The sequence below is a fragment of the Poecile atricapillus genome, chromosome 1 (genome assembly GCF_030490865.1).
Source record: "Poecile atricapillus isolate bPoeAtr1 chromosome 1, bPoeAtr1.hap1, whole genome shotgun sequence".
Taxonomy (NCBI): Eukaryota; Metazoa; Chordata; class Aves; order Passeriformes; family Paridae; genus Poecile; species Poecile atricapillus.
In genome coordinates, this window is record NC_081249.1 from 169127466 (window position 1) to 169149604 (window position 22139).

General features: G+C 44.2%; 1 protein-coding gene across 3 annotated transcripts in view; it reads right to left on the bottom strand.

Moving 5' to 3' along the window:
- CCDC85C (coiled-coil domain containing 85C) overlaps nt 1–22139 on the bottom strand; it is a 110128-nt gene that overhangs the window by 17271 nt on the left and 70718 nt on the right. For all 3 annotated transcript variants that reach the window (XM_058829365.1, XM_058829366.1, XM_058829367.1), the window contains one exon: nt 9088–9192. In XM_058829365.1, the coding sequence (XP_058685348.1) occupies nt 9088–9192 (105 nt within the window). The remainder of the gene's footprint in view (nt 1–9087; nt 9193–22139) is intronic.

Below are 22139 nucleotides of genomic sequence, written 5' to 3' on the forward strand. Positions count from 1 at the left end.
ACAGATGCTGACAAGCACTGCCATGGATAATCCATTCCTGTGTGTTTGGAGGGCCAAAATTAATAAGACTCTCTGCAATAGGGCACGCTGCGAAATCCTGATAATGACATACCTCCACAGAGGTAGAGTAAGGCTTAAAATATGAACATCTCTTCGTAACAGTGGGAATGCTTTGGTACCCAAGAAGAAAAGAGCTTAACTGGGGATGGCAAGTATCTGCTCTTTTAGAGGTTTTGGATCAGAAATTTAAAAAAAAAGAACAAAGAAATTGCTATAAACAATTTCTCCTTGATTCCTCCAGGGATCTGAAAATACACGAGACCTTGGGCTTTCCATTAGTTTTCAATCTCTTTTTGCTCAATCATATTCTGTCTTTTAATGACACCCTTTCCTACCTCACCTCCAAGAGAGCTATTCCTGATCTGCAGAAAGACTGCAAAAGACTTCATTTCAAAACCCAGAAGAGAACATCATGCTGGTTTTACTTCAGCCAGCAGGCTCAACCTAGGCTCTGAGGATGCTTCAGACCAACATGGAACATATGAGCAAATATTAATGCTTCTGAACCTCACATCTTCTCCTTAATTTTTGTCTCCCATTTCAAAAAACAAGCATTTAGAATTCAAACCTGATTATATAAGCCACATTTTTCTAATGGCATACTTCAGACAACATTAAAGCTAAATGGAGTCATATCAGACACCGTGAAGTTTTTATTGCCGAGACAGAAGACAGAAAATTACATTACATCAGGAACTGTCAGACAGCTCACAATAAAATTCCCAGGCATGTCTATTTATCTCACAACGGTTTTGTTTGCAGCCTGCTTACCCAGGTTTGAATTGTACTTGGACCCTTCCTTAGCACCTGTCACCATCCAGGTGTTTTAAATAAATCAAAAATAAAGGTGTCAATGCTGCTCTGCAAATTAAGAACTGCTGAGAGACAAGCAGGAGGCAGTAACATGCCCACAGTTCATGGAAAGTGGGTGGCAGAGCCAGGGAGTACCATGGAAAGGTGCCATGACTGGCACCCCAGTCCTGGTGTGCCAACAGAACAGGGGGCCCAGCACATTTTCATTTTGTGAATGGAACATGTGGCCACAAGTTTATGGAAATGCCTGGAGCAGCACCAGTCAGGCAGTATGGGGGCAGAGGGGGAAAACCAGCAGCAAAACCAAGGACTGAGAGCACAAGGTCACTCTGGCATGGGAGAAGGGAAGACAGGGAATGCACCAAAACCCTGAAGCACGGTGTCCCCACCAGAAGAGCAGCACAGGCAGCACCAAGGGCAAGCACTGGGCTCACACAGACTGATGGTCCATTCAGAATGAGAAATCTCCCTTCACATAAAGATGAGTGACACTCCTGGGTGATCACACACAAAAAAAATCTCCTGTTACCACCAGCCTGAGAAATTCCCCTGGGCACTGTTTTGCATCCCAGGCCACATTTCCTGTGCTCCTCTGCCCTGCAGCTGCAGAGGGGTTAAGGGCTGGAACAAAGCATCGGTGCCACACAGCGCTGAAGCATGACATGACTCCGGCTGACATTTCACCCTCCCTTCCTGCAAAGTCCCTTCCCTCCCTGCTGCATCTTCTCATGTCCATGGCATCGCTGCCACTGCCACCATGTGTGGTGCTCCTGGGGGAGCCCAGCTCTTCTCATGGCCCTGCAGGGACAGGGCTACCTGGAGGCACTCTGGCCCCAGGGCTCCTTGATGGCTGCAAGATTTCCTGGAGGCACAAAGAAGCAGCCAGCGCTGGCCCCTCTGCAGACTATACCTTTGTGCCACCCTACTGCAGATGATGCCAGACCTCTGATATCTGAGCATGGGACATCCTCGCTAGAGCCAGGGAGCACCTGTATGTGTCCTGTCTCCCTGGCAGGTGATCCAGAGCAATGGTGGTGCTTGGCTGTTGTTATTCCATGCCTACTGTGCAGAAAGCCTGCCAGCATCCCACTAAACCCAAACACCAGCTCCCTTCTTGGGCGCTTAAATGGCTGTTCCCAAAAACACAGTGGGCTGCCCTGCAGCTGCAAGCACCTGACAGCCTGCCACCAGGCACAGGAGAAGGAACCTGTGGAAGATTCCTAGACAGACCCAGCTCTCCGGCACAACACAGGTCCTGGCCACTGACAGGGAGTGAGTGCAGAGCCGTCAGTACTCTGTATTAGCATCTTCCTTATCAAATCAAGGGACTTTACTGCAGATGATAATCTCCTTTGGCTTTACTTAATTTGCTGCCTTTAATCATAGAGAGCAGCTGGCCATGTAAACATTCAAATCCATGAATTAACTGCTGGGTGCACACAGGAGCTAGACAGAGCCTGTCCGTGTGTCTCAGCCACCTCCTCCTGCATCTTCGTGGTGTCCCCAGCATGCACGGATGTCTACTTAAGTAATAACCAGACTTACATGGTGCTTTCTGACTATTAAAGAAACAATTTAACTGCTTCATTTCTTTCTCAGCAAACATCACAGACACCCAACAAAAGAATAGCTCCTCTCCCTGGCAGGCACGACACAGCGCCGGCTGTACGGGCTGCGCACCGAAGGGAAGATTTCAGGCGCTGCCCCGAACAGAAAAACAAAGTCAGGACATTGTTTGCAACTGGATGTCATTACAAACAGGAAGGGTGTCTTTTCTGAGCGCTGAGTTGATCGCAGCTCCAGACTCGGCAGTCTCCTCGGAGCATGCAGAGCCGGTGAGTCAGCCGGGTCCGGCAGTGGTGGGGGAGAGGGGAGCGGTCACTCCACACGTTGGTAACAGCTGAGATGGGCACACCCTGCTAAAACCACCACGGGCAGCTTCACTGCCCCCTCGGACTGCGATACCCTTACCAACACGACATATTGAGAGCACTTTCAGCCCGTAACCACCTGACACAAGCAAACAGAACAAGTCTGCCCGGACAGAGCAAACGCAGCCGTAGCAGCAGACAAAGTGCACTAACTCTGACTGACTCATAGGGGCACTGTCAGCGTAAGGATTTTGAGAGGTGCTACTACTTTTGATAAAGGAACGTCAAGCACATTTGCTTGCAGAAGGGAACGGTGGGCATTTTTAAGACTTTCATGATTTTGAAGCAGATCTGATTTGGGGATGATACAGGTGAAAGCCTCTGAGTGGGTAGAGGATGCAGGCAGGCACAGGAGGATACCTGTGCACATCTGTATCGCCCCTCAGGCCTTCCTTTCAGCTTGGCTGCCCTTCCAGACCTGTGGCAGAGCAAGGGTCTGTTTGTGCCCCTGCCTCTCCCCAGACCCACTGCCAGCCCCAAACAAAGGCACGTGAATAATGAGCATGAGAACCTATGGCAGATCCTCAAAGAAGATGAATTTTTCTTGCTTCCAGTGGTTACCTGTAAGGGTGGATTAAGGGCACGGCCTGTCAATGCCTCTTTTGCTCATCAAATCCCCAAATTTTGGCACTGCCAAACTTGGTGCTGATTAGCTGCCATGGGGAAAAAACCACCCACTGCTCAGAGCCTCTGCAATAGCAGCAGATGAAGGGCATCTGCTTTCAAAAATGGATTGGTTTGTTCTCCACTGCTGGTGATACACTCTGAAACTTTACCACAGCACTCCCTGGGTCATAAATCCCAACAAACTTTTTATTTTACTTTCTCTTCCACAGCTACTGTTGCTGCAGCAGCAAATCAGCCACCTTGAATTTCTCTTTTTTCTGCTCAATATCATCCTGGTGGTATTGGTGAAGCCAGTGGGAAGGAGCTGCCTTCTGCCACGCTTCTCACACTTCTCTCAGTCATTGCTTCCCCCTGCCTAAAAAGGCACAACGGCCATCACTGATGTGGGAAGGTGAGAAACCAGCCTAGAGTCATCCTCTGACACACACCAGCTGTGCTCAGCTCACCTGACAGCTACAGGGGATGGGGTGCAGGGGTAGGAGAAGGCAGGGGACCACCAGGGCACTGCACAGGATGGGCTTCTGCAGCAACAGAAGGGGCTGAAGGCATTTTGAGGGGCTGCAATGAGATGCTGAAGATGCAAATGCAGCCCTGGGGATGCCAGAGGCACTGGGCAGCCAGCAATCTCCCTGTCTAGAGGCTTCATGTAGCACTGTGAGGGGCTGGGGATTCCTTGCTGGCAATGGAGGGGTTGCTGTGCTGTGAGACCTTGGGGCCCTGCTAAGGTCCCCAGTGCACTAGGTGACTCTGCAGAGGCAATCAATGCTCCAAGGATTCCTCTGACTCTTCTGGGTGCATCTTCAGGATACCACAATGAGAACAGTGTGGTGATCTTTTGCCCTTTGAAGATTGATTTTAAAAGTCAGGTTGGTTTTACAAAGCTGATCCAGTTCTTCTCCCTGAGAGGAATAGATTTACTCCCATGCAGACTGAGGGACTTGCTCTGGGTGCCCCAGTGAGACTCAAGACCAGGCTTGGGCCACAGTTACTTCTCCTTGCCTACATCAGGTTGGTTCAGGGGCCAGCTTTGCCCTTCTCTGCAGGGAGCTGAGGGAGAGATACTGAGTTACCTTCCCACTTTTCTTCTGCCTTAGCCCTTGTACTGAACAGCATGGAGACCACTGTGTTTCCAACCAAAAGGGAGAGACAGGACTGTCATTGGGGCTGGGGTTTCGCTACTGTGTGCCCTCACATCACCTCTCCACCACTGCTCTCACAGGCTCAGCACACAGCCAGCGCTTCAGCCAAGGACTCGTCATCCCTTCCCACTCCATCTAATGGCTTCTCTTTACACCTACAGACCACAAACATTTGGGCTTGTTTTTGTAATAGCAAGTGTGCCATCTGGCAAAACGAAATACACTTCCCCCGAGTATCTCTACAAGGCAGAGGTACAAAACATGACTTGTGACAGCATGGCGGGAATCAAGGAAAGGGGCTGGTGCTGCAGCCAGGCTGCCAGAGGTATCTCCCAGGCTCTGCATCCTTCAAGAAGTGGGAACTGGAGAAAAATACAACCAGAAACAGTGTCAGGAAGCCAGAGACTCAACAGCCCTCTAAGTTGAGTGCTCTCCAATACATAACCACACTACTACTACTACTTTCCATTTTCCTATGGACCTTTATCTGTCTGGAAAAGATTTAGAGGGGAAAAAGAATTTGTGTCTCCCCAGTCTGGTCTGTAGTACAGACTCCAGAGAGAAGTTGCTTTGAATGCTCTTAACAGAAATCTCACTTTTATCTGGAGATGCTTATTGTACTCCTCAGGGGCATATATAACAGCTAGGTATTGGCATTATCAGCATTGTCTTCTCAAGAAGAGAGAGCTTGTCTCAGCTCTCACAGAGTCTATCTGCAGGTACTTTCCCCAGAGATTCCCAATTCCAGACCCAGGATGGTCTCCAGTCACCACCTACAGCACCAGCAGACACGTCCCCCTGCACCCAGATGGAGAACCACGAGGAGCTCCTGCTCCTCAGCAAGGGAACGCTACAAAGTGGGTACAAAAACTGAAGGAAGGGGAAGGCCATGATTGTTTTAACCTAACGTGTCACTCACACCCACACACCTACAAACACACATTGACACGTTCACCAAAAGGTGGTCAGGGTCACTGTGTGTGGCACAGAAAACAAGGGACACCCACCAGCAAGTCCTAATGACAGCCCTGGCATCCCTCCTCATTGACAGCAGAGATGGGTTCTGGGACACATTTTTCACATGCCTTTGGAGTCAGTGGTTATTACAGGCCAATCTTTATCTCAGCATCTTGCTTACTCACCCTCCAAAAACCCTAGGAAATCTGCTGCCTGTTGCCTCCTTTCCATCACTTTGGTCATCTTATCTGCTCCTTCCTCTTGGAACCACAGGAGGAAACATCATGGTGTGACACCGCTCCCGTTATCAGGGAAGCAGTCCTCTGCTGATGAGCCATCTGTGCTGTGGCCTTATCACAGCACAGACCTCCCAGTCCTGACACAAACCACACATCCTGTGGTGTTTACCCACTTGGTTGCTGCCAGTCACATCTTTGGCCATCAGCACAAGCCAAAGCATCCCTTCCTCTAGAATTCCTGCTGGAGTTTTCACACACTTTTCCACCCACACTTCATCCACACTGGCCTTAGTATTTCCATTACAAATCTCTACATTACTCCCACCAAAGGCTGGATCCCCATTATAAATCACATGAACACTGCTAGCAGATTTTAAGTCTAAGCCAGCCAGGCTAGCTCCAACTGCTAGCAAGAAGCTGGTTCATGTTTAATGATGGTGTTCTTTGCCACTGTGCATAAATGGTTCCTCCAGGCAGCAGGTCTATGAGCTTCTCAAGGTGATGGTACCTTCAGCCATCGGACCATAAGCAGCCCTCAGGTCACCTTCTCATCCTGGGCACTGACATGGGCCTGTGGCACGGCCACAGGGCAGCAGGCAGGTACATGAAAGTCTGCAGGGAACATGTGTCCACATGGCAGCCAGGGCACCCCTGAAGAGGCCAAAGAAAAAAGAGGTGCAAGCTCTGGGCCATGCCTTGGCCTCCACGTGCATCCTCAGCTGTGCTGCAAGGTCTTGGATGTCCCCTTGGATGAGGGGGGAGTGAGCAAGCAGCTGGCTGGGGTTTAGTTGCCAGCTGCAGTTAAACCATGACACCCAGATGCCAGGTGGGCACAGAGTCCTCAGCAGTGCAGGCTGACAGGCACCTCAAAGACAGCTCTCATGCCTGGGACACCAACTTACATGGGACTGAGCAGCTCTGGAGGCTGCTGGCAATGGGAAAATTGGAGCCAGCCTATCCAGCTTAGTCTCATCCCAGGGAAGTGGCAGGTCCCATCAGGAGCTTGTTGATGCCTCCTCTCGAGTCCAAGCCAGAGGAAATCACCCTCACCTCCCAAAGGACACAGGGAGCTCTGGTAGTCCATGAAATGATGCTGGGTGGCAGTTCCCAGAGCTGGAAAGATTGACCACTCTGCTATCAGTTCAAGCTAATAGATATATCACACCTTCCCTTGCAAAGGCCAGGGTCTTGTAGGTCAGACTAATCCCAAGGACTGCTGTTCCTGGATATTTGGTACCCACTCCAACTACAGAGCAAATCCATAATTACCCATGTGCATGAAGCCCAACACACAGAGTGCAACTTTGTCTTTTGTTTCTGCATCTGGAGTGTGCACAGGTGTCCCTGATCCAGGACTGGAAACACCCAGCTGTCATTAACTGGGCTATGTCAGAACCCTGGAGAGCTGGTGTGTTACCTGTGTGACAGTGAGGGATGTGCTGAGGAACTTCCCAAAGATTTGCACGGGCAGTGCCAATGATAAAACCCTGAACGGATGTTGAAGCTGACACCAACTGTCCATCACTCACCCACATGAAGCTTGTGCAGGCACAAAGATGAGTGATTTTTCACACACCCATGCCTGCTGTCTATGAAAAAAAGCCACACAAAAGCTCAGATACATCTAAATGTCCACTTCTGGGCATGCTCAAGTCATTCAAAAACATTTGCATGAATTTGTGATCATCGTCCTTTGTCACAGTGTGTCACATCAAGACACAAACCAAAGGGATTTTGGTAGGAATAAGTAAATAAATGGCTACATAAGTATCTCAGACAATGTGAATTTGGATCCAAAGCTGTTTTTGTTTTTTCTCTATCAGCTTCCTGCAAAGAAGGTGGAACACAGCTAGGGTGACAGATGAAAGTGAATGTCACACAGCACCCAGGCCTCTCCATAAATGCCAGGTGCCATCTCTTCCCTGAGGAAGCAGAGAAAACAGGGACAAGTAGCCAGCAAGGGCTCCAGCAGGCAGGACCATCTGCCACCAGCCCTCACACAGCCCCAGTGAGATGCTGGGGCCAATGCTCAAGCAGAAAACTCTCCTGCCAGCTCCCATCCCAGCACAGCTCCTCTGCAGAGAGCTGCTGGATGTATCCTAGCCTGACTGACAAGACAAACGTAAAATCATGAGTAGCAGCAGTCCTTGGGGCAACCAGCACGGGCTCACTGTGGCCAAGCTGGAACAAAGCTGGGGATCAAAAGTCTAAGCACCAGGGAAGCAAAGCAAAATCTCCAAAACTGTAAGGCTGGCACAGCCAGACAAACATCTCCAGGTTCAAGTCTCTCTGCGCTGCCTATAAAGTCTCCTGTCTTTATACATGGGGCACAAAGTTAGAAAACTGAATATTCACATTGTCAGTTTTATCTTCTTTTTTTGATTGAAGCATCTCCATCCATCCTGCCATTTAGCAGAGATAGGAAGGGGATATGCTTCCATACTTGAGTTTTATTTATGCAAACTTTATTAAATCATTATTGTGCCCTTCTTTACAGCTGTAAGAGATACACTAATTACTATTTCCCAATCAAGCAGCCAACACACACCTGGTCCTACAGGACATGCAGCTCTGCTGACCAGTGTCCCAGACATGGAGCAGGGAGGTTCTCTAGCTGTGCTGCCATCAGGAATTTGCTCACATTCATGACACTCTCAGCCCACTCCCACCAGGACTCTCTGACTGTTTCTACACTCTTCCTGTAATCTGGAAAACAATACCATGCAAAGGCAGAGGCCCAAGCAGCGAGGGAAACATCTGACAGGCAAACACCTGGCAGGGCTCAGGATTCTCAGCCCTGCCTGGCACATGGGTGCCCAGGCACAGCAGCACTGATTCCATCTTATGCAAGAGGCTTTAGTCAAGATTCTTCTGTGGTTTGAGAAGCAATGCAGGCAAATCTTAGGAAACACAAACCTCATTTGTGATACAGAAAAACCTAAGAACTTACTGAACAACCCTGTCCACGCACTGCCAGACACCTGGCAAGCTTCATCCACAATCAGCTTTTTTACTGCAGGCACAGGGCATTTACTAAGAAGGTGCAGGTGTAATGAGACTCACCCTAGCTTGAAAAGGTTCACAACAGTGACTGTCAGTTGACTGAAAACCCATGCTGGGAAGCTGGTGAACTAAATTCAAGCAAAGATTAATGTTCCAGGGGCTCCCCATCCTCCCAGCATCTGCAGGTTTTGGCAACACCAGCTTCAGGGCGAAGAATCACTTGGGAGAGCTCCCTGTAATCTTCACTGCCCCCTCCAGCCATGCCCACTTTTGGGGAAACCCATGGCTCTGCCTGTACAGTAAGGAAATATCTCTTACATTTTGCAGGGCGTCTTGGTACTGTGGCAGTGATGAGAGCTGTGACTCAGAGTGGTACGGGGACAATCCTTTCCTCAGAGTCCTCAGGTCGCCCGTGCTGGACTGCTGCAAGGACAACAGAAAACAGGACAGTCCATATTAATGAGAAGAAAGAAAACTGTGCCTCTCCTGATGTCCTGGCTTTTCCCATGACTGCATCTGTCCCCTGACCTGTTCTCATTACTTCTCCCTGCACCAACAGTGACAGTGAACACTGTAATAAAATGCTTTTTCCATGTCCAGTCCTAGAGAAAACACCTGCAAGCAGCTGGAGGTGAACTGTTCAAGGTCTGCTACATTAAGTAATACAGCAGGAAGGAATTTTTGTTTTACCTAAGTTCCTACATGCTCAATAAAAACATTTGTTAATAAGCACATAAAAAAATAATTTTAAAACTTCAGATTAAATCAAAAGCAGCAAAAAATCCACAAACCCCAAACAAACAAACCAACCAACCAAAAAAAAAAAAAAAAACAACACCAAAAAAACCCCACACCAGGAGACATTTTCTATATTAAGGGTTTATAAGCAGTGCTACTATGATTCACCTAACCTTGCAAAATGTGTGGTGACCGAAACAGTTTCTTATTTGGCTACAAATTTGCTTGCACTCACAGGTCTTAACCAATAGTAGCCAAATAAATGAAGGTAGTCTGCATGACCCTGAAAACCAGATAAATACAGCCAATAGTCTGCACTCACAGGGGAAGGAGCACTGGGTGTTAGGAGTACTGAATCATTTCCCTGGGACAAAGTTTCTGCCTTGTGCTTTTAACTCTCTCTGTGATCTTGAAATGTGAAGAATGAGAAGTGTTTATCATTTATAAAAGTGCACCCAGAAAAAGCCAATTTGCAAGTGTTGTTTGTCAAAATTTGCCAAAATCAAAGGTCTGGGAGAAGATTCTATCTTTATCATCAATAAGCATCCTCATTAACTTTTCATATTTTTAAGAGTATCAAGCAGTGCACTGTCCTCTATTTTAAAGCTAAAAAATCATGACCTTTCAGATTTTTATGCTCCATTAGGACTTTCAACTCCCATTTGCTATAGAAATGTTTTCTACTTCAAAAGAACCAAAGAAAAGTCACTGGAGCAATAAAATTTAACAGGAATTCTCATAAATCAACTCAATTGTATATAAAAATCCCACAGTAACGCAAAGGCCTGAACATAATGGAGACTTGGGAGACCGTTGTCATGCACAGATCTCTGGAAATATTGAAAGTTCATTTCCATTTCATGCTCAAAGAGAAGAATTGGTGCACTCTGAGTGGATACATTATTTTCTATCACTGTCAGAAATATCTTCTTGTATACATGGCCTGTTTTAGTTGACATTTAGCTTTGGTTTTATTTCAAAATATTGTCTTCTTAGGTTAAAATTTCTACAGTGACCCAATGCTCTCACAACCATTCTGGAGTCCTCACCCTATCAACTTTCTTTTTATAAGCTGTGAAGAGAAGGGCAGTTCTCAAGAAAGCCATAATGAGAAATGGATGCTAGTCCTGTATGACCCAATCTGCTGGGAACTGTTGTGTCTCACATGGAAGCAAGTGATACACAATGAGTTCAGCATATCAGATATCTGGGATTCCCCTGAATTTACGAAGAGAGAAGATGTGCCCTGTATTTCTTTTACATTTCACAACAGAGAGTCAGAGAGAGAGAGAGATCTGAAGGAGATAACTCCTTCTGAAGCTGAAAAGTGACTGCCGCAAAACAGAGTTTCCACTATTCCTGGGAGGTATATCATTTCAGAGAAAGGTTAGCAGGTCACAAGGGAAGATGATAAGAAGACTCTTAGTTTACTGGCAGTGTCCCAGGCATGTGAAGTCTCTTGGTGGTTCTCCTGAAAGGATTTAACCTTGGCTGGCTGTGCTCCCATGGCCCTGCTGTGTGAAACCTCTTCTCCACTCTCGAGTGCGCATGGAGACCTCCTGGAGAGGTCCTGACACTCACTACCCACTCCTGTCAGCTGTCAGCTCAGGGGCTCAGGCACTCCCCCCGACATCCGTGGTGAAGGGGCACTTGTGTGGCCAAGGGAAAAGCAGAGTGAAACAGCAGAGCCAAAAAGTGAGGTTGTATCTTTGTGCTGGAGACCGCAGAGGTCACAGATCTCCTTGAAGTCCCTGCTCCAGAAGAGTGTGTGTTGCCTCAGCAGTTTAGAGCCCATGGATTACCCAGACTTTGCAAACCACACTGAGACCTGCAAGATGCCACATGATTGTGGGGCACCAGAAACCTCTAAACAGTTCTGAGAAAGAGAGATCTGGTGGACATTTGTTTGCATCCCAGTAATATTTGCTGTCTTGCTCCCACATCTAAATGGGTTGGTCTACATTGGATTCCCCATCGTTTCATCACATTACAGCTTGACCTCACAGAAAGTCAAAATGCTTTGCCCAACTAAGGAAGGAAGACAACCAAACCCAAGTCCAGACAACACCCAGTATCATACTGGTGTCACTAATATACATATAATAAATATAATTTAGTTTAATATAATTTAATAATTTAATATAATATAGTTTAAATTTGATAGCTTAAATTGATTTAATTAACTGCCCTATGCTCCTGCCTGGAGAAAAAGCCTGCATTAATTTCAATTTGGCCTAAATTTGTTAAAATTGTGTTGGTAAATACACAGAGACAGTCAAAACTCTGCTCTAACAAGTGTTTATAATGGATTCGTTCTATTGCTTTTTTTAAGGCAAATCCCATTTAAGACTGCACTAGTGTGTGACAAAACTATTGTTATGTTGTTTCAGTGGCTGCTGATTACGAATCTGATCTAATGCATTCAATTTGATGGAGAGATTCCCACTGAGTTCAATGAACATCAAAACAAGCTCTTAATTAAAGAACAGAAAGGAAAAAGAGAAAAAAAAAAGAAAAAGGACATGAAAAAGAAAAGACATCTAAGAAATAAAAATGCTGAGCAGAGATCTATCCAGAAGAGGAACAAGGTGTTTGGAGCAGAGTGGGTTTGTAAGGGCAAAAACAGTCTTCACTTGCCATTATTTATAAGACATCCCTGTCAGAGATGGGCAGAGTAAACTTCTTCATCCCACCGTCTGTCATAAAGCCAGTCCCCTTCATGAGCCCTCCACTCAATGCAATTTTCGTTTTGTATTTTCTAGAATTTACTTGGGAATGTATCTTACTTTAATTGCTTGTGTTTTTTTACAACAGGCTACCAATCACAGCCCTGCACTACTTATCTTCCCTGTACTAAAAGCAAATGTGTGGTTTTTTTACCATAGAAAGAAAACTTTCTATGACAAGAAAACTTCTTCTTCTTTTTTAAAATTAAAATGGTGCAGTGACACATATTCAAAAGACCTCCCTAAACATTTGCACATTCCTTGGGCTTTGCTATCAGTGTTAGAGCTAACCAGGGAAAGAAAGTGAATCCCTCATTAAAAAGCAATATGACTAATGATGCATCAGAATGAGTAGCCATTACTCCACTTAAACCTAAATTAAAAATCTTGGTATTTGCATTGTCAATTCACTCACAAAATGAAATCTCTTATTACCTTACCCAGTTTTCATTACTGAGATGTAAGTGGATCCCAAATTGCTTTTCTAGTCAGAAAGACATTTTAAAAGTAGAATCCCTGATCATCTCTGTTCATCATCATTGCTGGAGATTATCTCAACTAATGGGCAACATATCTATAATAAATTATCCTTCAGGTAAAATCACTTCACATTTCTGGAGTTTCAACGAATATATCAGCAAAGTCACTTTCTTCTGAACTAAAACTCTGTGGGAGCACACAGTCTCAACTGAACTTATTGGAAAAGTCTCCTTAGCTGAGGAGCAGAGACAGAAAGAGGGACACAGCAAAGGAGACCAAGTGAGAGCTCAGGAGACTCACACGCTTGTCACCAGCAAACACCAACAACTGCCCACTGACTACTCCAGAGCGGCTCTTGCTCTCTTACTGTGGATATTTTTCAAACCCCAGTTTCATCCACAGTTCAAACAAAAAACAAACAAACAAAAAAAGTCCTGACTTTCACAGTGGTACAAAAGTTCAAGGCCTGCCCTCGGTCCAGCTCAGCACTTCTGTCCAGGGCGCTGCCTCCCGTCCCAGCTGATGAGCACGGGGACAAGGCTGCAGAGCCAGCAGCTGCAGCACAAACCGTGCCACACACCGCCAGCACTGACACCCCACAGCAGCCATCCCCACACCATCACTCTTCAGTACTCAGAAAAAATGACACAACATTTACTGATAAATTTTTCAACTCGGCAGGACTTCAGAGTGACCCCAGAAGATACCAGTCTTGGAGCAAAGCCCAAGGCCTCTGCCAGCCCAAATGGACATGGGCATGCCTCTCCCAAGGGGAGGGAGTTTGGGCTACTACCAATGAGAAAAGAGTAGGGCCAACTAATCAAGTTTTTTAGTAAAAATAGACTGCAAACCCAACTTTCTTCTGTGTAGAAAACAGAAGCAATTTGATTACAGAGGCAATTTGATGGGTGGAAAATTGGTGTTTTCCATAACAAATAATGTATAATTTTAAACATTTGAGATAGAAATTAAAGCCTTGGTGCTTACCAAAGACTAAAATTACATTAAAAAAACCAAAAAAACCCCAAGACAAAACAATGAAAAAGCAGCAAACACTTGTTCCTATCAAAGCTTTCTGTCCTGCTAGCAAAGAAAAGAAATGGTGGCCTCTGACTTTTTGACCTGCTGTGCTGAGTGGTTCAATTGAAAAATAACACAAATAACACAAGAAGATGGATAGTGTTTGTGGTATTTTAAGGTCAAAGTACTACAAAGAAACATTTATTTTCCTTTCCGTTTCTGCTCAGTAAATTCAGGTCAGTGCTGCAGCCATGTTGGACCAACTGTGAAGATAAAGTGTTGAAAACTTAGAGACAAGTCAGACAAATTATCTTTTCTGTTACCCTTCAGTGTTGCTTCTGCTAGAAGGGAGAAAAAAGAAGACAAATATTTAATTCTGAAATACTTTGATGCAACAAAATGGACTGTTCTTAACATAAATTAAATAGAGAAAGGCAGAAATTTACTTGACAGAAAGTTCCCAGCATTTATGAGAGATTAACAAAAAATGATTTCAATTAGAATTATGTTCTGAAGTGACTGAGGAAAATTAAGAAGCAGCACTGTCAGCTCCCAGTAATTCATGAATTAGCATTCAAAACAGGGTTGTTACATAAGAAGCTTTTAATTGAAAACACTTTTTTCTCATTTTGCATAAGTTGTAACAGATGAAGGCTGAAAAGAGGTTAAAAAAAGTGTTTAATCATAAATGATCAGGTTGACCCTGTGCCCTGTGGAAACACTAAAGCTTTCACAAAGGGTCACAGCTTCCCTTCTCCCCATGGGCTGTGGGGTCATTTGAGAGCAACTTGGGATGTCTAAACATGGGCATTCTGTGCCCGAGCATATCCCAGGCACCCCTGGACATTGGTAGATGTGATAAAGACCCACATCCTTCTGCTGCAGGTCAGGAGTCACCTGAGGACCACAGCTCTCCTCACCTCCTTGAAACTCATTTCTAACCCCCTGCATTGTCAAAACTTTCTCTCCTGGTTCACAAGTCATTTTAAAAACACACAACAAAGCACTGAACAGAAGGTGGAGAGGCCCTTTTTGTTTACATCTGGGGAGTATAAAGGGATGGCAAAAAGTGTCCAGAACACAGAGAATCAAGCATACACGAGTCGCTGACAGCAGACTTCCCAAAGGGCTGTCATTTCCAAGGGTTTATAATAATCAGCTTCATTTTCCTACAAAGCAGACCCACTTGCACTAAGCTCAAGAGACAGCAGATTACATACTGCACCACTTAAATGTATTAATATATCTGCTTTCAACGTAACTTTAGAAGAAATTATGTAACAGCATGAAATGCAGCTAGATGGGAAGGAATACTGCAAGGAACTCAATATTGACAAGAGAAACATCCCCTTATTGACACCAGTTCAGATGATTTTCTTTGAACAAATTATTATGCCACATCATCACCCAGCCCTCTGACAGACATGCAATTTTCATTTTTCAGTAGCTTCCTCCCCTTTTACAAAGCACAGGATTTCCTTCAGCCATCATTTAAACATCAGAGTGAACTTGGTCCTCAGAAATAGGGCAAGGGCATCACACACTGACCATGAAAGCCCATAAGGATTTTGGCTTATGATGTGGGTAATTCTCTATATGGGAAAGAAAAGTCTATAAATATATATATTTAAAAAAAAAATAAAATCATTCTTACTTCAGATTTTAGTTTCACACCATAAATCTTGGATGTTAGATGGAAAACTCTGTTAAGAGCTTGGCTTTTGATTATATACATTTGTGAAGAGGAAAAAAAAAAGGTTTTATTTCAACCCAATATGTCAGGCTGCCTTCATCTTTGTGGACTCTTGCACTGCCCATTACCTGGATTATTTGTCTGTCACTGCAATAGAGATTCTTAACCTACCAGCAACAATACTCTAAACCATAATTGTTCCAGTAATTGAAACTGCCTCAATTTTGACACTCAGCAACCCATTGTTTGCAACTGAGTAATTAAATGGAAGGTTTAGCTCAAAACCTTTCTCTGTTATTTCCTGTAGCAATTTAGAAGTGCACATTTCTCCTCATGCAGACAAATGGCATTGACTTGAACTTGGCCAAAGCACAGATATTTGCTAACCAATGTATTTTGCATCGTACAAGATGGAAGTAAAAATAAATTAATGGCATATTGAATACATTCAGGTGATGAAAAAATGTAAATCACCAACATTAGCAAGAGAAAGAATAAGCAATTAGACCCCTAAACAACCAGCAGCAGTATTAAAAGGCAACTCCCCAGTTCCAAAAAGCTGCTCATGGATGCATTAGCCCTCTCTACCTTACTGAAATTTCGTGGCAAGCTGTTGCAGTCAGCCAGCTAGAAGGGAACAGAAGAACATTATACATGTAGAAACTTAACAGAAATACAGTTATTTTATCCTCTTGAAAAAAACCTCTATCGTTACCACAGGTGACCAAATGGCCTTACATGCAGTACATGGTAAGACAATATCATTATTTCAACTTCAACCCCTTTCCCTATACTCATGAATGAAGCCTTGCAGAACACATCTGCACAAACATTAATATCTTACTATCCAGATTCAGAGCACAGTGATCCCCCCAAACAGTTGGTAAAGCTTGGTCACCTTACTCTTGTTCACAGCTACATTTAACCACACCTGCGGGTCAACAGCACCATCAGTGCCCACAGCTCCAACTAAAACCCGGCCCAAGGTAGCCTTAGGTATCACAGCAGAGCAGAGATATTTTGCTGAGCTAAAGCCAAGCAGAAACACATCTCAAAAAAGGTGCAGAAGGTGGTGAAAAGCACCTGCCTTGCACAGCTCTCAGGGGCATCGGGGCAATGGCCCCTGTTTCTCACAACAGCACCACAAGTGATTGGCCCTGTCAGGCACCAGAGAACATCCCCTACCACATGACCTTGCACAAACATTTCCCCCTTATCTCATTAATTCATGTTTTAGTGTCTCACACACCAACAATCTGAGGGATGGGCAATTTCACTGTGTGAAGCTAGCAAATAATTGAATTAAGGTTCAGTAATTGCAGTTATCACTACAAGACATATTCAAGCAAAAATAAGCCCAGCAAAGCACATATCTGACTTTAAGTATATGTGAGGAGTCCCATTAGCTTCAGCAGCATTTATCAGGCAAGTCAGAAATCACACACATAAGAGTGCAATGAAAAAATCAACGTATTTGATTTTGAAAGAACTCTGCAAATAAGGAAAAAAAAAGGGATGAGATTAAAACTATTTAACATCTTTCATGTCATGCAATAATATGAGCCTTCTGGAACAGGAGAGATTAAATTCCTTTACACTGGTTCATCTCCCTGTTGTACATGCAGCACATCTGGGGATCACTTGAACTGGTGATAAAGGTTTTAGAGGAAAAGGGTCTGTCAAGACACCTCCTGATTCCCACTTCAGCATTCAGCCAGCAGGTCACAGGCACAGCCTCAGCCAGATCCATCAGTAAATCTATTTTTAGTAGTTTATGCAGAATTGGAAATGCATTTGGGCATTGTGCCATGGCTGGATCTCAGCCATTCACAAATGTAACACAGGGATGAGGATCCCCACTTCGGCCTAGGCTCTGACTTCCCCCTCACATCATGATCTGTGTTCATAGAAGCTGGAGGGGCAACCAGATTTCACCTGGATGCATTGGTGACAACTGGAATTCTCTGTTTTTGGGGAAGCTGAAACTTTGGGAAAGGTAGGAGACAGTCAGTAAGAGGCTTAGCAGATTTTACCATGTAAAATCATTATTGGAAAAAGACTCTTATTAGTATCTCAGTGGGGTACAGGATATAAAAGCATTGCAGGTTTCAAACCTCTCCATTCTCTGTAGCAACTGAGATAGGGAACTTTAGTAGACTGCTAATATTCAAGAATGTCTGTATTTTTGTCCTCTTGTTTTAGATCTGCAGAGAAATATCAAGCCCATAACTCACAGGAGACTCAGATAATCAGTTCAAACCAAATTGCAGTGTATAATTATCATCACACAACTGGCAGGCTTTGCTCAAGAGGAAATATGGGCTGGCACAGCTGAGAGATCCAAGTATCACAGCCTATAACCCAAATAGAAATGCAGCTCAATAGTTAACAAAGCCAAATGGAGCTATAGCCATTGGCATTTGGAGAAGCCCAAGTCTGGTCTGTGGCTTGCATGCCACGACTTTCAGAGCCACAGACTAATGGAGCCCATCATGGCTCACTGGAACCAAGGTCAGGGTTCTTTATTAGGGGTGCCAGTGGCGAAACTACAGAATGCTGCCTCAGCTCCTCCAGGGAAGCAGATGTTGGTATGGGTGTAGTATCAAGCACAGACCTGGACCATCCCCTGGAGTCACCTTTCATTTTCTCCTGTCAACTGCACTCCAGGCAAGGAGCCTAAAGGGAACCACTGCACCTCCTCCCAAAATCGCAGCCACAGCAACACTGCGGGCTGCCCTCAAGGCACTCCCCTCATCCCATAAAACAACAGATGTCAGGAATGAGAAAAGACTGAAACTGCTCCTGATAAAGCAGCAAAGGTCCCTTGCAGGATTTAGCTCATGCTGGGCACCAGCTGGCTGTGGGCTCTGCTGGGCACCAGAGTCCCTCTCCTCTGGAGCACCTCTCGGATGATCCAAGCTCTCTGCTGAACCGGGACTCAAGCAGTCAAGGACAATCAATCACTGCCAGTCTCAATTTTGTTGAGATAATCTGAATATTCTTTAAAAGTCTCTTATAAAGATTTAGATTTGCATTTTTGGCTTCATGAAAAACAAAACAAAACTGAAAATCTTGTCATAAACTTACAGTTTTGAGTAAAGAGGCTCTTCTTTTTTCTCAAACCAATGAATGATTAAAATCCTTCCCATTGTTGCCCAAGTTGTTTTCAGATGTCAGACTCTGAATTTTTCTTGATCTGGGCTTGAATTTGGCATTTTACTCATTGCAAAAATCTGTTTTTAAGCCTCTGCAGTTATTGCATATTTTTCCCTCAAGACATTTTTCGGTATTTTTCAGATGGATGGATCACTGAGACCCTGTGTATTTTGAACCTCTCCACATGTTTCAAAGACACAAAAAGCTGCTTCTTCATAGCCTAAGATCTAACTTCAATTAAGAGCTTTTTCCCTGTCCTCATACAGAGGAAAAAAAGTGGAATCTAGTGAAATTATTACAAAGCTGGTTAAGCACAGGATATGACTAATCCTGTATTTCACAGCTGGAGGTTAAACTGAGCCTCATTAAACCCAATGTTCTTGCTTACCCACAACAGAAACAAATGGGGCATGACAGAGCTTTGCATGTGTGCATCTCTCACACACTCAAACACTGAAATTCAGCTCCAGCCCTTCCAAAGTTTCAAGTTCCAAGAAATTGTATGATGGTCTCAAATTTGTAAGACTCAATTAACCCAGTATGTCTCTATCTGTTAGTTGACTTCTGGATCCAGATCTTTTGATTTGTATTTCCTAGGTTTTTTAGGGAACTCTATTTACATTCTCATAAAATCCTGGATATCACAGGTGACAACCCCCAGAACACACAGTACTATTACACACCCAGATTCTATTACAAGTTGCAAAAGTTCATTTCTGTCACTGATCATGCATTCTAGAAGTGCATGAATGAGGGAGAATATTTGTTTTGGTAGGTAGCAGCTCAAACTCCTGCTGTCCAAAGCAAATGGAACTCCACTGCCTTAAAGGGCTTGAAGGTATTGTGAACTGCTCCTATAAAACTGTACATTTGTTTATTTGGGGAGGAAAAATATTTTATTCAATAAGTACATATTAGTGCTTACATCTCAAGTCAACTTATTGGACAGCAAATTGGTCAAATCAGTCTTGTCCTTATATTTCATTAAAGGAGGAGGTGAAATGGAACACACTTGGACATTGATTGGTTTTACATGCTATGTTTTTTTTTTTTTTATTATTCTGCTTCCACAACTAAGGAAGCAACATTTGAGAGATTCTGTTATCATATTTTGCATTTACACAAGTAAGCAATGCAGTGCACTCTCAAAACTATATCAAAGTTTTGGTCTCAAGAGAGAAGGTCTCACGAAGATCTGTTTCTTCAAGGACTGTACTCCAAAATGCATGGAATCCTGTAGGAATTCTCACCGATTTCACTTTCTGACTTGAAAGGAATATTTGGATGTAACCCCAAATACAAGTCTCCTTTTTAATTACTTAAAATTAATATGCAGCTAAACACTGAAAGGCTGTGTAAAAATGGTAACAGAGTAACTGAGGGCACATCCCCTTCAGTATTCTGAATTTAAATGGAGACCAACTGCCTGGAAAGCTTTCATGTCTGAGTTGCTCCGTACTACAAAAAAAAAAAAAAAAAAAAAAAAAAAAAAAAAATCCAATTTCCCTTGTGAGACCTTAAATTAAAGCAATTATACTTATCCTCCTCATGCACAAACAATAGGTAGACTTTGGGGAAATCAAACAGGTTTGTAATTTTGTTCCTGTGGTGGTGAGCGTGTGCAGTGCTCCTGGCACAAGCCATGGCCTCAGACAAATCTCCAGAGCCAATTCACAGAGAGGCCCAAATGTTAAGACCTTATAGCAACCGTACAACAGGAGCTGTTAATGGCAGACTTGGCACAGAAGTGTCTGATAATAAAACAACAGAGGAAATTGCACTCTGACTCTCCTGAAGCCAGCCAACACATTGTGGGCAATTTCTTTTCCTACTCCTTGGGAAGAAATCAGGCTCTCCACTGAATGGCATTTACATCTTTGTTCTTTGCAGTACTAAGGACTGTCAGGCTCTTTTTGGCCCTGGGGTCCAGACTCCCCCCCTTGTCTTCAGAACAATATACTGGAAACTGCCTGCTGAGTGCATGCTTGTGCCAAGATCCCATTTGCCCAAGAATTGTGGCAGCCTGCAGATGCTCTGCCCATGGAAGTTCCTTGCTCAAACACCTCAGCTCTGTTCTAATAGCAGTGTTACAGGCATTGCCTACTACCATTTTATTAAATCTACAGCTGCAGCTTTCTTTCAATTCAGAACAAGCATGCAGTTTCTTAAAAGTAAGACTAAGAACAGTTTTCAAGAACTTCTAGGAATGCTCTAAAGATATTCCAAGGGTACTCTAAATCCCAGGCAGCTAGCAAGCTGAACTGCTGTGAAGTGCTGGTCCTACTGAAGACTATTTGGCAATTTTAATTAAATACTCTAATGTTCCTCATAAATCTCAAGGGCTGTCACTCCCTAGAGAAGATGATTTTTTTTTTTGTTTCTGCTCTGCACCAGGGGATTTGAGATTTTCTGTGAAAAAGGCACCAGGACTTCATTGTCAAACATCCAGTTACTTATAGCCTCACCTGCCCAATGCATCTGCTTTGTTAAAAGCTGGGCTTTTTGCAACAAAGGTCTGTAATGTGCCCTGAGCATCCCTGAACAGAAAAATGCCTCTGGCATTCCTGCTCTCCAGGGAAAAGGTAGACATGGCTCAACAGAGACTACAAACCAAAAGGAGCCCTGACAGCCAGCTCATGGTGCACAGTGCTTAGTTAGAAAGAGAGAAAAGTGATGAGTCCACACAGCCTATAAACTTCAGTTTTAGCTAAAAGTGCTCAATCCTTGCATGTGTACAGAATGAACTGAAAATGCAAAATAATGTGAAAGAATGGCCAGAAGTTTGTTACCCTTATTATTGCTAAATGTATGCATTAGTTATGAAACTACCTAGAACTGACCTTTGGAGCTCCTAAATGTTGTAAATACAGGTCTCTCTAACCTTAAGGGGAAAGTGTGCAATTAAAAATTCCTTTTCGTTCAAAGGGCAGTGTGAAGTGGCTTGAGGGGTTTATTTTGTGCTTGGACACTTCTAGCTCAGAGGAATGGAAAGGAAACACCATCTCCCACCTCAGGGATTATTTTAGCAATATCAAAGGTACCCTCACCTAGTCAACCAGACACCAATAAAGAAAGGCTAACACCAGCTCTTCTGGGCATTTCCCATGACACAGAGGAAAATCAAGTCTCCACCCACATGATATTGCACAGACCAAATGCATGCACACAGCAGAGCTCAATGCAATTTTTCCCTGGAGAATGTGAGACTACAAAAGTGATGCCCAAGAAGTTCTCCAAAACCAATACCCAATATTTCTCAGAGCTCCCATTCATCTTTATACTACAACTAAAACTTCCAGAAACCAGCTACACCTGTGAGTAAGGCTCACCCCATCCTCACTGGGCTTTGTGGGGTTTTTGCCACTGTGGCTAAACCACAGACACCTACCAGCACTGGAAAGCAGGATTGAGTGTCTTTTCTGGTAGTGGCATTTGCTACAGCCTCTCCCCAAACAATATAAACCAGGGCAACAAAAGTTGTGGGTTGCCAGAATTGCTGCCAGAGATTTTGGCAGCACAGCGACGCCATTCAAGAGCACGACCTTCTACCTGACACG